The sequence below is a fragment of the Crinia signifera genome, chromosome 4 (assembly GCF_055691185.1).
Source record: "Crinia signifera chromosome 4, ASM5569118v1, whole genome shotgun sequence".
NCBI lineage: Eukaryota > Metazoa > Chordata > Amphibia > Anura > Myobatrachidae > Crinia > Crinia signifera.
In genome coordinates, this window is record NC_139220.1 from 235,183,304 (window position 1) to 235,196,240 (window position 12,937).

General features: G+C 41.2%; 1 protein-coding gene across 2 annotated transcripts in view; it reads left to right on the forward strand.

The window, feature by feature from the left end:
• The window catches only part of ADAMTSL3 (ADAMTS like 3), a 449,068-nt gene that overhangs the window by 365,980 nt on the left and 70,151 nt on the right, over nucleotides 1-12,937 (forward strand). For both annotated transcript variants that reach the window (XM_083184018.1, XM_083184017.1), the window contains exons 18-20: nucleotides 5,358-5,553; nucleotides 6,751-6,930; nucleotides 9,465-9,618. In XM_083184018.1, coding sequence (XP_083040144.1) covers nucleotides 5,358-5,553; nucleotides 6,751-6,930; nucleotides 9,465-9,618 — 530 coding nt within the window. The remainder of the gene's footprint in view (nucleotides 1-5,357; nucleotides 5,554-6,750; nucleotides 6,931-9,464; nucleotides 9,619-12,937) is intronic.

Consider the following 12,937-nt stretch of genomic DNA (forward strand, 5'->3'; position numbering starts at 1 on the left):
TTACAGATGTAGCCCGCTCATTGCTGCCATGATGCATACGCCCAGGAACATGCGCCGTTGCTTGCGACATTATTCGCCAAACTACCCTCATTCTTGGGCACCATAGTTGCGTCAATCATGCAACTGCTGCATGGATGAGAGTGGCTATATCCGTACATGCATCCGATATCTTACTTCCAGCTGCCATGCTGTGCCACCATAGGACTATTCAGTGCTTCCGGTACTTATGTAGTAACTGGGCTGCCGATTTTGAAATCGGGTCCATCGCATCGCATCGCACCCGACCAAATCGCATGCGATGCGATGCGATGCGATGCGATGGACCCGATTTTTCCATAGGATTCAATGTTAAAATGGACTGAGTCCATTTTAACATGGAATTCAATGGGAAAAAGGGGTCCTTTTCATACCCCTACTATCCAAGTGGGCATGGAGTTGGATATAAACCTGTGGCGAGCGTAGCGAGCCACCGAGCCCGAAGCGTGGCGAGCGTAGCGAGCCCCGCGAGGGGACACAGAATACCGTCCCCTCGCGGGGCTCGCTTCGCTCGCCACGCTTCGGGCTCGGTGGCTCGCTACGCTCGCCACAGGTTTATATCCAACTCCATGCCCACTTGGATAGTAGGGGTATGAAAAGGACCCCTTTTTCCCATTGAATTCCATGTTAAAATGGACTCAGTCCATTTTAACATTGAATCCTATGGAAAAATCGGGTCATCGCATCGCATCGCATCGCATCGCATCGTATGCGATGCGATGCGATATCGCATCGCATCGCATCTGATTGTATGCCTTAACTTAAGGCATACAATCAAAAAATCGGCAGCCCAGATACTACATAAGTACCTGCTTCCAATAATGACTGATCTGCGTCTTTGATTGCAGCCGAAGGGATTTGCAAAGCAATCATATTTTACATGTATCCCTGAATTAGGCCCTAATAAGTCACAATGGTGAAACTTGTCTGCATCCTACAGGTTGCTGTGTCTATGTGTTACGGATGTTTCAGAACTCATAGTCTTGGATATAAAACAATGGTCTGCAAAGTGTCCAAAACGTGGGGCGAGCCTCTAACATGCACTGGCAGCCAGCTGCTTTCTTCCTCAGCCAGGAGTCACAAAAGGTCTTTTTAATAATGAGTCAGGAAATTGTTCCACATTGAAGCTGAAAGAAGATTTCATGTTGGTTTCATAATGATTTCTCAGTTTTAGCGGCAAGCATTTCTCCTAAATATTCTCTTTGAAACCTGGTAATAGGCCTTGAACGTATTTATTTTCTTGTTTCACCTCTTTGGTTTCTGTTCTACAAGAAATGTTCGGCAGTTTATGTGAGTGCTCTGATCTTTCCTTTTGCAATATCTTATTTTCATAGCAGAAAAATTCATAACTTGAATTTACTGTAACACTGCTATTTCAAATCCCCTATGGATTATACTTTTGCCTTGGAGATTCCATATTCTATACACCAGAGTAGCTACAGTATAGTAGCTTTCCATCACCTTTCACCGATAAGTTAAATGCGGTAAGCCCACAGTGGAAAAGAAAGGGAATGTAGTATTTCAGCAAACATTATGCTTCTTAGGGTGGTGTCACGGATTCCCTTTAAACTTTCATATATGAGTAATATTAAGAGGGTGACACGCGATCGCTTTAATTGCTTGAGTGCTTTGTAATATGCTGTGAGCAGCGATTTGGACACACGTCCAAAGTGCTGTATAAAACGCTAGCCAATTGAAATGCATTATTTTAAGAAGTTCTTCTTTTGCCTAGAGCATTTTAAAGGCTCCATACAAACATTGATTTGTAAAAGAGTCACCACCACAGTACTATAAAACTCTGCAGGCCGTACATCTGAGTTGCCATCACCTGTTCTACCAATCCTATCTGACAGCCAATGTACAGCACATCTTGATCGTGATCCATCCAGGGATCTGGAAAAGACAGCAAGTCAAAAATACCCAATTTGCCAATCCCAATAATCTTCTAGGTGGAACTTGCAATTGAAGAATCTCCAACATGGATGGATTTCCCCGGTCCTTGACAGTGTCATCAAGTAATTGCCCTGATACTTATCAGTTGCATGGACCCCATTAGTAATAAGCGCTTATGTTGACATAGTGTTGTTATTACAGGTTAGGCTGCAGAAAGTTAGGGTTAGGCTGCAGGGGGGGGAGGTAATTATTAGGCTACAGGATGGGAGGTTCAGACTGTGGGAGAGGAAGGTTTGGTTAGATGGTGGGAGGGGATGTTAGAGTTAGGCTACCGGAGGGGAGGTTTGGGTTAGGCTGTGTGAGCGGAGATTTGGGTTAGGCTGTGTTAGAGGAGGGTTCGGCTGTGTGAGGGGATGGTTAGGCTGTGGGAGGGGACGGTTAGGCTGTGGGAGGAGAGGTTTAGACTACATAAGGGGAGGTTTGAGTTAGACTGTAGGAGGGAAAGTTAAGCTACAGGAGGGGAGGGTTAGGCTGTGGCAGGGGAGGTGAGCATTAGGTAGCAGGTTGGGATGGTTAGGCTACTAGAGGGAAAGGCTGTGGAAGGGGATTTTTGGGTAAGACTTGGGAAGGGGAGGTTTGAGTTAGTTTAGAGGTATAGGCTGCAGGAGGGGTGGTTAGGGTTGTTTGGGTAAGACTGGGGAGGGAAAATTGTGGTTAGGCTGTGGGAGGGAAGATTATGATTAGGCTGCGGGAGAAGAGGTTTAGGTTAGGGGTAAGCTACAGGAGAAGAGGTTATGTATAAGCTGCAGGAAGGGATGATCAGGCTAGGCATACTCAGCCAGAGGTGCCGCTGGATCCTCTAGAAGTCATTATAAGTTGTTCTCTGGATCTAGAAGACATAGCTGGAGCCACCATATAGTCCATTTACATCCTTGCTGCCTTGCACGCTCCCACTATCCATTGACTACATTTGGGCTGGTGGCAAGGGCGAATGCCGGCGACACCACAGAATGCTAAGTCACTAGACCACCAGGGACGTTATATTGTCATTGTAATTCATCAGTGTCGACCTGATGAATGTTGGCATTATGACCACTTGACATTCTCATGTGGAGAATTTTAACATAATATACCACATTCACCACAGTTAAGAAAAATGCATAAAACATAAAATTCCAAGCTGCTACAAAGTTTGGTAAATAACAAGCTGTCTTGATTTAATTAAGCAAGTATGCAAACCTGTGGTTCCTAGAACTCTTATGCTTATCATTTTGAAAATAGCATTAGTTCATCAAAGAAGTCAGTTAAAACTATTTAAATCTAAAATGGAAATTCAGTATAAATTTATTTACACTGCATCTGTAGTTGCAATTCCATTTTAGTTAATACAAGGACATCTTGTTTCCAGTGAATTAAAGTCACAGTTTATATTTGATTTAAATAGAATTTACAATATAACAAAATACTGTGCGACCACAAAGGATATTTCAATGTTATTTGCAGTGTAGTAAAACATGGGGCTTGATTATCTCAATGAAACATAGGGACGGAAGCAAGAGCTGAAATATGCTGAGATATTTTATAAAAGGTAATCTTAAACAGATGGCAATACAATTACAGAAGCTAGACATGCACAGATTCATTTAGCAGAAAGATGCACAGGTTCATTGGAAAGTTTACTAAGGCAATTTCAGAGGCCCAAGTGAGGTGCGCCTGTCTTAGGAAAACATTAAGGTTTTCTCAAAGTAGTGCTCACATGTTGATCATAGCAGAATGCAATGGGAGTAAAACAAAACAGGAAAACAAAGATAGATTAATGGCTTCTAGGCTTTGATAGACTAGATCCTATAGACATGAATGTACAGTTACGTAAAACGTAATTTTCAGACTTTCCACTTAGATTTTAAACTCAATCTGCAATTTGAATTAAGAGCTGTGTAAAAGTAAGATTACAGGTTGTGTCTCCCATACCCTTTCTATTAACATTTTGTATTTTTATGTTGTTTTTTTTTTATCAATGTACACAAACTTTGTTTAATGAACAAAGTATTGTATAAACGGCCTTCAGGCTATTTGGGGTAACCTGTTAATCATGGTAAATTACCACATCCCCTTAGGGCTTTCTAGTTAGCCCTGACCATTGGCAATTATTGGGATTAGGCTTTGCGTGGTGTCAGAATCCCTCATAACAAGCCCCTTCCACCCTGTTTTCCACGAAAACACATGGGTCCGAGAACTTATCTTGAATTGCATAGAAAAGGTCCATTTAACATACACAAAAAATGCTCTGTCATTGGATAGCCTGCTAATACTATTATCAAGCTATATAAATGACTAGAAAATAATAACAATACTATTGTGCTTAAAAAAACAGTTTTTGCCATGTGTAAATGTTTTACAGCGATAGAATTCTGCCCTATGTGCAGTGGCAGAACTTGTGAGTGGTGGGCCCAGGTGTAAAATATAATTAGGGCCCCCCTCCTCACTCCAACCCAAGTTCACAATATGCCAAATAGCAGTGGCTGGCAGCAGTGGGCACCTGCTGCACCAATGGTAGTTCCGCCGCTGAGGTGCATATGAAACATACATTTATTTTGTGGTTGGACTTAGTGCCCATTCCAAAGGTATCGCATTATTGTATATCCTGAAATTCAGGATAATCCAAAATATAAAATACTTCTGCTCCGGAGAATTTGGGATATGGGAGACTTAACCTGTTTTTACAATCATAGTCATTTGGTTTAGATTGTATCTAGTGGGCACTTTGCAATGGCCTCACATTACTCAGGAGAAACGTTAGAGAACAGTCCATGCTGCAATCCATTCTGTGGGAATGACTTGCTAGTTGCTCCAACAAAAGAATAGACTTCTGGTTAGTTCTATTCATATGGGTTCCACACATGAGGGTAGATTTACTAAAGCTTCTAAAAATGAAAAGTGGTGGTGTTGCCATCGTAACCAATCAGATCCTGTCATTCTCCAGGAGGAAGCTTGAATCTGATTGATTGCTACGGCAAACATTTCTTTTTAAGGGGCTTGTGTGGGCTGATACAGGACAGCCATTGTCTACTGAGTTGTTTATTTGCATGTTTGAGCTGTAATGAGCAATGCTATACTCAGGGTAATCACACGTATATCATTATTTGGTTCTCAGAATAGTGAGGCTCCAAAATTTTACTTGAGGTCCAGATACCTTGAGTTAGACAAATATACTCGGTTAAATAGAAACAAATAACAATTAGAGCTGTATTTACCATGCGGTACGCGGCGGGAATGCGCCGTTAATGGGGTGTGCCTGATGCATCACTTGTCTTCGAATAAATTGAAATATTTGTGTTGATTTTAAAATACCAAAATTGTATATATAATATATATATATATATATATATACCTGTATAATACTTGATGAATCTGTTTTTTCATAACAGGTGGCAGACTGGGTCCTGGAGTCAGTGCTCTGCTACATGTGGGGTTGGAATACAAACAAGAGATGTACATTGTTCTGGCCTGACTGAGTCTAGTAACAATTCTGAGCAGGCATGTGAAGGGGATAAGCCTTCAGCACTGCAGCCGTGCAACCAGATTGATTGCCCCTTAGCTTGGCATGTAGAGGACTGGCAACAGGTAATCATGTATATTTTCTGTAGCAATCTGAACCTTCTAACTTACTGCTGAATTCCTATCATTTCTATTTATATATATTTATATTTGACCTTTTATATATTTCACCAAATTATCCAAGTAAATGCTGTGTGTGCACAAGTCAATATGCAGCAAAGGTTCTTCTTAGCCAGAGGTAACGACTAAGCCTCAATGATGTATAGTGTGCACTGTTTATAGCTAGGAGATTGAAAAGCTTTTAAATGTGTGGCAAGCAGAACATTGCTTATTGTGCCTGTATTTACTAAAGGGGCCTACACACGATTAACTTGATTTATCCAGCGTGCTGGATATTGATCGCTGGTGTGACGTGAGGGGACGCACATCGCTATCTGAGTGATCTAGCATCGCTCAGACAACTCATCTCCCCGTGTGTAGGCGGCTTACTATAAAATTATAATTAGAAGGTGTTTGTTTGCTATGTTTGTTTACTATGGGCAACTTGTTCACTTTCTAGGAGTTTTGATACATCCTCCCCTCTCCTGCAGTTCACTTCCCATTGTCTTATGTACCTATAACTACTGCGAGTACAGATTATAGGGGCAGATGTATTAAGCCTTAACAAGAGATAAATTCAAGTGTGATAAGGAGAGATAAACGTCCAGCCAATCAGCTCCTTACTGACTTTTTTCAAACACAGCCTGTAACATGGCAGTTGGCAGGTGATTGGCTGGACGTTTATCTCTCCTTATCAACCTCGCATTTATCTCTTGTTAAAGCTTAATACATCTGCCCCATTATCCCAAGTTACAGTAGGTGGAGAAAGATTTCTGTTTGAGGCTTCCCACCACTTATACCCAAACCCAGTATAATGTTCTTCTGGGGAACAGCTAGACATCAGTAATATTTACACTTGTACAATCGTACATGGTTGTAAATATGCTCTTTAATGGATGATTCAGACTGCTAAAATATCATGTTGACACATTATTAATAATACGCCCTGAGCAAGAGCCAGCAGTCCAGTCCATGAAAACATGAGGCTATTAGATAACACAGCGGATGGATTTGGCTGTGTAGCACACTATTCTGTTGAGGTGTCTGGACAAGTGACCCTGCTGTGTGTAAAGATACTGCTCTGTGCTGCCTAGGTGCGCCACGTTATACCCTGTGACTGGAGTGATACTGAAGGCCTGAACAATGCTGTGTTTGTATTCTTAGTGTTCTCGGATGTGTGGAGGAGGTGTCCAGAACCGCAAAGTGAGCTGCAAACAGTTGTTGGCTGATGGGAGCTTTATGAAGCTTTCAGAAGAACTGTGCCAGATGCAAAAGCCGGCCAGTCAGAAACCTTGTGGTAAAGTTGATTGCCCCCTGCAGTTAACTACAGGAGAATGGTCCAAGGTTAGTGATATCAACAAATGGTGCCAGGATAAATAGCACACCTTTGAAAGTTTAATTTTTGTCAGTTTCTCAGGGGCTCGGCAATTAACTTGTAAAAAGCGAGTCCATGTAATGGTGTTGCTTTTTTACGATGTAGTGGTTTCTTTGATCAAGCAGTTTTTTATTTATAGGTGTTCTAGCTATGCAGAATAATTTGTATTGTATCCAGTGGCTTTCTCCTGCGACTGCTCTGAGCTCTTACAGAACCACAGAGCTGAAGGATTATGCGATCAGTCAGAGTTTCACAAGTTTGTTTGCCAATATGCATTTTTTGTCAGCTTTTAAGTCATAAAGCTATGTGTACTGTATCCTCACGAAAACTCACTGCTTTACATTCTGCAGCAAGGAATGCAAATGTCCTTATTCTGTAATAACAATGGCCCTTATTCTGATCGGTGCGGCCGGATCCGAATATGCGGCCAGCACCGTGCGTCCTAAACCCCGCCTTCCATACGGATCGCCAACTCCGTCCGTACGCGGTAAGAAGCTGTCCGAACGGACCGCACGTGTATTTCTCATGAATACACCTCCTCCATCTCAGGGAACCTCCCCCATCATTCGATGGTCGCAGAACATCGAATGCAGGGCCGAGTGGTCCGCCAGCTCCCGCAACCTCAGAACACATGGGTTCCACCCCCTACACGTGCGTCACGGCCGCATTACCATACGTACGCCCAGCGTTTTCATGGGAACGCCCATGAAACGCGGGGTGTAAACATTTGGTAATGAGCCCAAACAGCCCTTCACACCCCTCTCCACCCCCTGTTCGTAGTGTACACATTTCATGCTGAATGTGGCCGTGCGTCCCGCTCGCACATGCGCAGAGACGCCTCTGCACATGCGCAGACACAAAACATCGGCGGCACGAACGCACGCGGATATTACCGCACCAACCAGAATAAGGGCCAATGATTGATAATTAAATTGCAGCGTGTCATCTACCACCTTAATTACTCTATGTGACTGCCATGTTTTATGAAGCTATTGGACACATAAGGGCCATTTGTGGAGAAAGATAAAGTACAAATCAAGCTGCTCCTAACTTCCATGTTACAGGCAGTGTTTGAAAAATGGCAGCTGGAAGCCAATTGGCTGGTACTTTATTTCTCTCCAAGCTTTTAAAAGATATGCTCCTAGGTATGTTTACTTAAGAACAATCGATGTTCTAAGAGTATATGATCAAAAATGATCCATGTCAAGGTAATAACTCCTCTCCCATTTATTGTGACACTGAGGGGCAGAGTGGACTAGATTCACCCTGTACCTCACAGTATTTGAGTGTATAACACCCAGTATAGATTAATAAATAGCTAGAGATGTGGTTAGTGCTCTTGTTTTTACTACAGCAAAATGAACAGTTTGCTTCAGCACTTATCTGCCAGTGATACTTGCTGTATAGTGGGGAGAAGGGTTTGCCCAAAAAATGGACCACTTTATTAAGAACCACACTTCTAGATACTTTACAAATTGTGTTTGATCCACTGTGTACTTGACAAAGTAATAATGATTATGGATGAACACAATGTTGACACTTAACATTCACAATGTCAGCATTGGCAGAATATCAGTACAGGTTGAGTATCCCGTATCCAAAATGCTCTGGACCAGGAGAATTTTGGATAATGGATTATTCTGTATTTTGGAATATTTTAATATTTTAATGATGTATTTTGAAGTATCTTGCATTTATGCTGTATGAACACATCAACCACATAAAATACACACAAATATATTTTATTTGTTCAAAAAACAAGGTTTCAAAACATGAAACAAAGTTTGTGTATCATCTCAGGCACTGAATTTAAATGCTAAGCAATCATTTTCTTGTACATATATAGTACCAGTTACATATCATGTCCTCAGTAGTGCTGTTACAAATGTCCCCAGTGAGTTTTTAGCAAAAAAAAAAATTTCATCACTTTCTGGAGTGTATGGTTTTCACAATAATTGGGATAACGGATATTCGGATACAGGATACTCAACCTGTATAACATAAGGTCGACATTTTGTATCTTGACAACCTATTTTTTAAATGGTGTTAGGTTCAGGCATACTTCTGCAATGACAATTCATATAGTTGACATGTTGACATTGTAGAAAATTAGCATAATGTCAGTGTTAACATTGTGAATATTGACCTCCCGTCACAATGTCATTTTGAATTTCTACATTGGTAGTTCCCAACCTCTGTCCGCATGTACCTCCGACAGTTCACATTTTCCAGGTCTCCACACAGAATCGCAAGTGGATCACCTGTGGATCTTTTAAAATGTGTCTGAATAATGAGTGCACCTGTCTGGTGACCTGGAACTGTTGGGGGTATCTGAGGACCAAGGTTGGGATACACTGGTCTACATAATCTACCATACCTACTGTAGATAAATCACTGGTATGGGCCCTGCATACAGATAATAATAAAGTGAGGCTATAAAATAAATACATTTTAAAGTTCTAGTGGCAAGAGCATATTACTGACGCGGCATGTGTTTCTGTAGTGCTCTGTGAGATGCGGTGTTGGAGTCCAAAGGAGAACGCTGCTTTGCCGGAAGATAACGTCTAAGGGACAAATCGTTATTGTGAATAGATCCCTATGTCATGGACTTCCTGTCCCAGCACTTGTTAGAGCCTGTCGTGTGGGGGCATGCCACAGTAAGTATGTTTTATGGACTGAACTCTGGAAGATCTACAGATAATACTACATAGAGAATTGAAGCACAGTTAACTATTATAATGTTGAAGTATAAAATGGACCTACCACCACTATGCTATACTACAGTACATTGTTGTATCATTAGGCAAACTACATTCACTGCATTATATAGGGTAATATTTCTCTTACAGTATATAAAGTAATACAGGATGTGGATTTTTCTACTGGTAAAAAGGTGATGGTAATTATCTAATGAAGGTGAAGATAGCCTTAATGCATGGAATAGGGGTATGTACTGTATACATACTTGCCTACTCTAGAGTAGGCTCCCAGCCACCTTGAGATGTGAGTAAGTTTCCAGCAACTTGCTTGTACCCCAATAAACACCCTGGCTCTCAAACTCCCTGGCTCTCAAATGTTTACCCCCGCAGCTGTCCGCAGCAAGAGAAAAAGTGGGCAGGTTGAGGACATGATTCTTTATTTCTGAAATGCAATATAAGCATTGCATAGCGGGAGGGGGGATGGCAGGTGCAATGACATGATTGCGTCTCCACGTCCTCGGGCCTCGCCCTTTTGCAGAGCTTTGCCCCCTTGACCCTTATTTATTCGATGTGAATGGAGCTGCAAGAAAGTCGTCACATATGCTTTATCTCTCTCCAGAGGTAAATATATCTCCCCCAATGTGTTCATTTCGTGCCATGAATTTCACCGCCACTAAAAACTGCTATCTGTTCTTTTGATAAGTACTTCTTGCTGAGCTCTTCCTGTGGTTATTTCTCTATTTCTAGTCACTTCTTATCATCCTGCAATAGCTACTTCGGTTACTTACCAAACATTGCTTCTGTGAATCACCACTAGGGTGTGTCTGCAATGAGGGAAACAAATGTTGTACAGTGCCTCGTGCGCACCCCAGCAAGTGGTGATTTCTCAAATTTGGTGGCTGACATGATAATCTCTGAGAACTTGATCCCTCAATTGGGCCACCTATTACAGTACAGTATCAGATTGCAAAGGCTCTTTAAAAGCTTGTATCTGCACCTAATAATAAAATAAGAACTGTGGCACTCACCAATCTAAAAGCAGATTAATCTTGTACTGTACTCGCTGATTAGTGGTACAGAGATATTAATATCATGGATTCCTAATCTGTATGCAGCATGAATGTGCTGGCCCTTTAAGAACACCAGGAGGATGGGAAACCCGCAGATTAGGATGTCTATATGGCAGCCTGTTGATGACAAACTATTATATGAACTACCAGGATTACATGTTATTTACAAGTCTTTGTATTTGAACAGTATATATATATATATATATATATATATATATATATATATATATATATATATATATAGTGCATGGGAGACGGCGGCACTCGCAGCAAATAAACACACGATCAGGCTTGAGTAACCAATGTTTCGTGGCACTGTGTTGCCACTTTATCAAGGTGCCAAAGAACAAATAAAAGTACATGTGAGCTTACCTAAATATATATATACTGTATATAACATTGGACTAGTATGAAAAAAAAAAATCCCAAATCTATCCTCATAAGTGAGCCCACATACAGAGTGCACTATCTACTAAACGATGTTATGCAGACACCATATGGCAGATTGAGTAGAATATTTTATAGGGTGTCTAATGGCTTAGCACTGCAATAAGCTATAAATATGGCGCACAGTGGCTTGGGGGTCTTTGAAAACACAAAAAAACACAAGCTACAGGTGCAATGAAATGTGGATTTAATGATTTGAGAATGAAAAGAATGTGTAAATGAAAGTGTCACAAGTTTTCGCTTTTGATGTGAAAAATTGACAAATGAACTCTGCTTAAATCCTGGGCAGGGCTAGGGACTGCATATTCTGCCTTCATATGAATTTATAGTTAGAAAAAAATAGTTCTAACAGCTCCCGCATAATAAAAGACTTTCTTCACTCGGGCTTTATTTCAGATTAAAATGCCAACCGGCTGAGATTGCAGCACATTTAAAACCCCAGTGGAGTTCCTGGAATGTTCTTGGCGTGAGGTTCAAAAAAACCCTACATACAGTATCTTAGTTAGTGTAATTAATTGCAGAAAGCTGTATACTGGGGCAATGACTTTGAAGTGTGTGGTACATGGTGAAGAGTGATCTTGAAAAACATTGGCATTGCTCACTCAATTTACATGGAAGTGAAATTAACAAACATGTTGAAAATACACCAAAGCAGCTCTGTAATGAGCACACTGGGCCTCATTTACTAAAGCCCCGTACACACGGGGGAGATATATTGCTCAGCAATATATTGCTAGCAATATATTGCTGAGCAATATATTGCTCAGTGTTTCCTTTTCATCAGCGACCAGAGATAGTCGCTGATGAGAAGGAACCTCTGCCGGGGGAGCCGCAGAGGTAATAAGCTGGTGCGACTAGAATGGGGCACACAGCAATTTATCGCCGGGGCACACTGCCATCACTGGCAATATGGTCGCCAACGACCATATTCCCAGCGATTTCAGCCCCTATCACCCCCGTGTGTACACAGCTTATGGGTGCATGATTTTGCTCTGCAGTGTCTGTAAAGTCCACTTTTTGCACTTTAATTTGTAAATCAATCAATACTCACCACAATCTAGTGCACCACTTGCAGGGATGATGAAATGCTGAAGGAGCTATACTGTGCACAAGTCACATTACAAGTCCAACCTCCTACTCCATTAGTAACATCTTTTTATATTTAATCAAGTTTTCAGCTGCAGTTATAGATTTAATGATTCTTGGTGGGGAAGCACATTTGTAGCAAAAGAGACCTTGGGGGAAATTTACTAAAGGAAATTTGTAAAAAAATAGGTGTATTTGTATTCAGAAATACACTTATTTTTGACATTTACTATCACGAAAATATGGCAATTCGTATTCGTATTGATGTGCTATCAATACGAATACGAATTGCCGTATTTTCGGGATAGTAAATGTCAAAAATAAGTGTATTTCTGAATACAAATACACCTATTTTTTACAAATTTCCTTTAGTAAATTCCCCCCCTTATGTTCAGTGTCCCCTGCACTAGAATAAATGAGACCTGGCCCACTGGTTTCAAATCCTGAAGCAGCATCAGTGTTATAAGCCTGGGCCAGAGTCCACATTAAGGGAGAAGACCATGTCCCTCTGCCATAATGATCAGTACAGGGCTACTACCGCTAAGGTGGAAGGATGGGTATGGAAAGCTGGCAGATGGACCACTGGCCACTCTAATTGTTACATTGTAATTATTTGACGTCTCTTGTTGAACCATTTTTTTGAATATATACTTAACATTTGTTTTCCTCCTTCT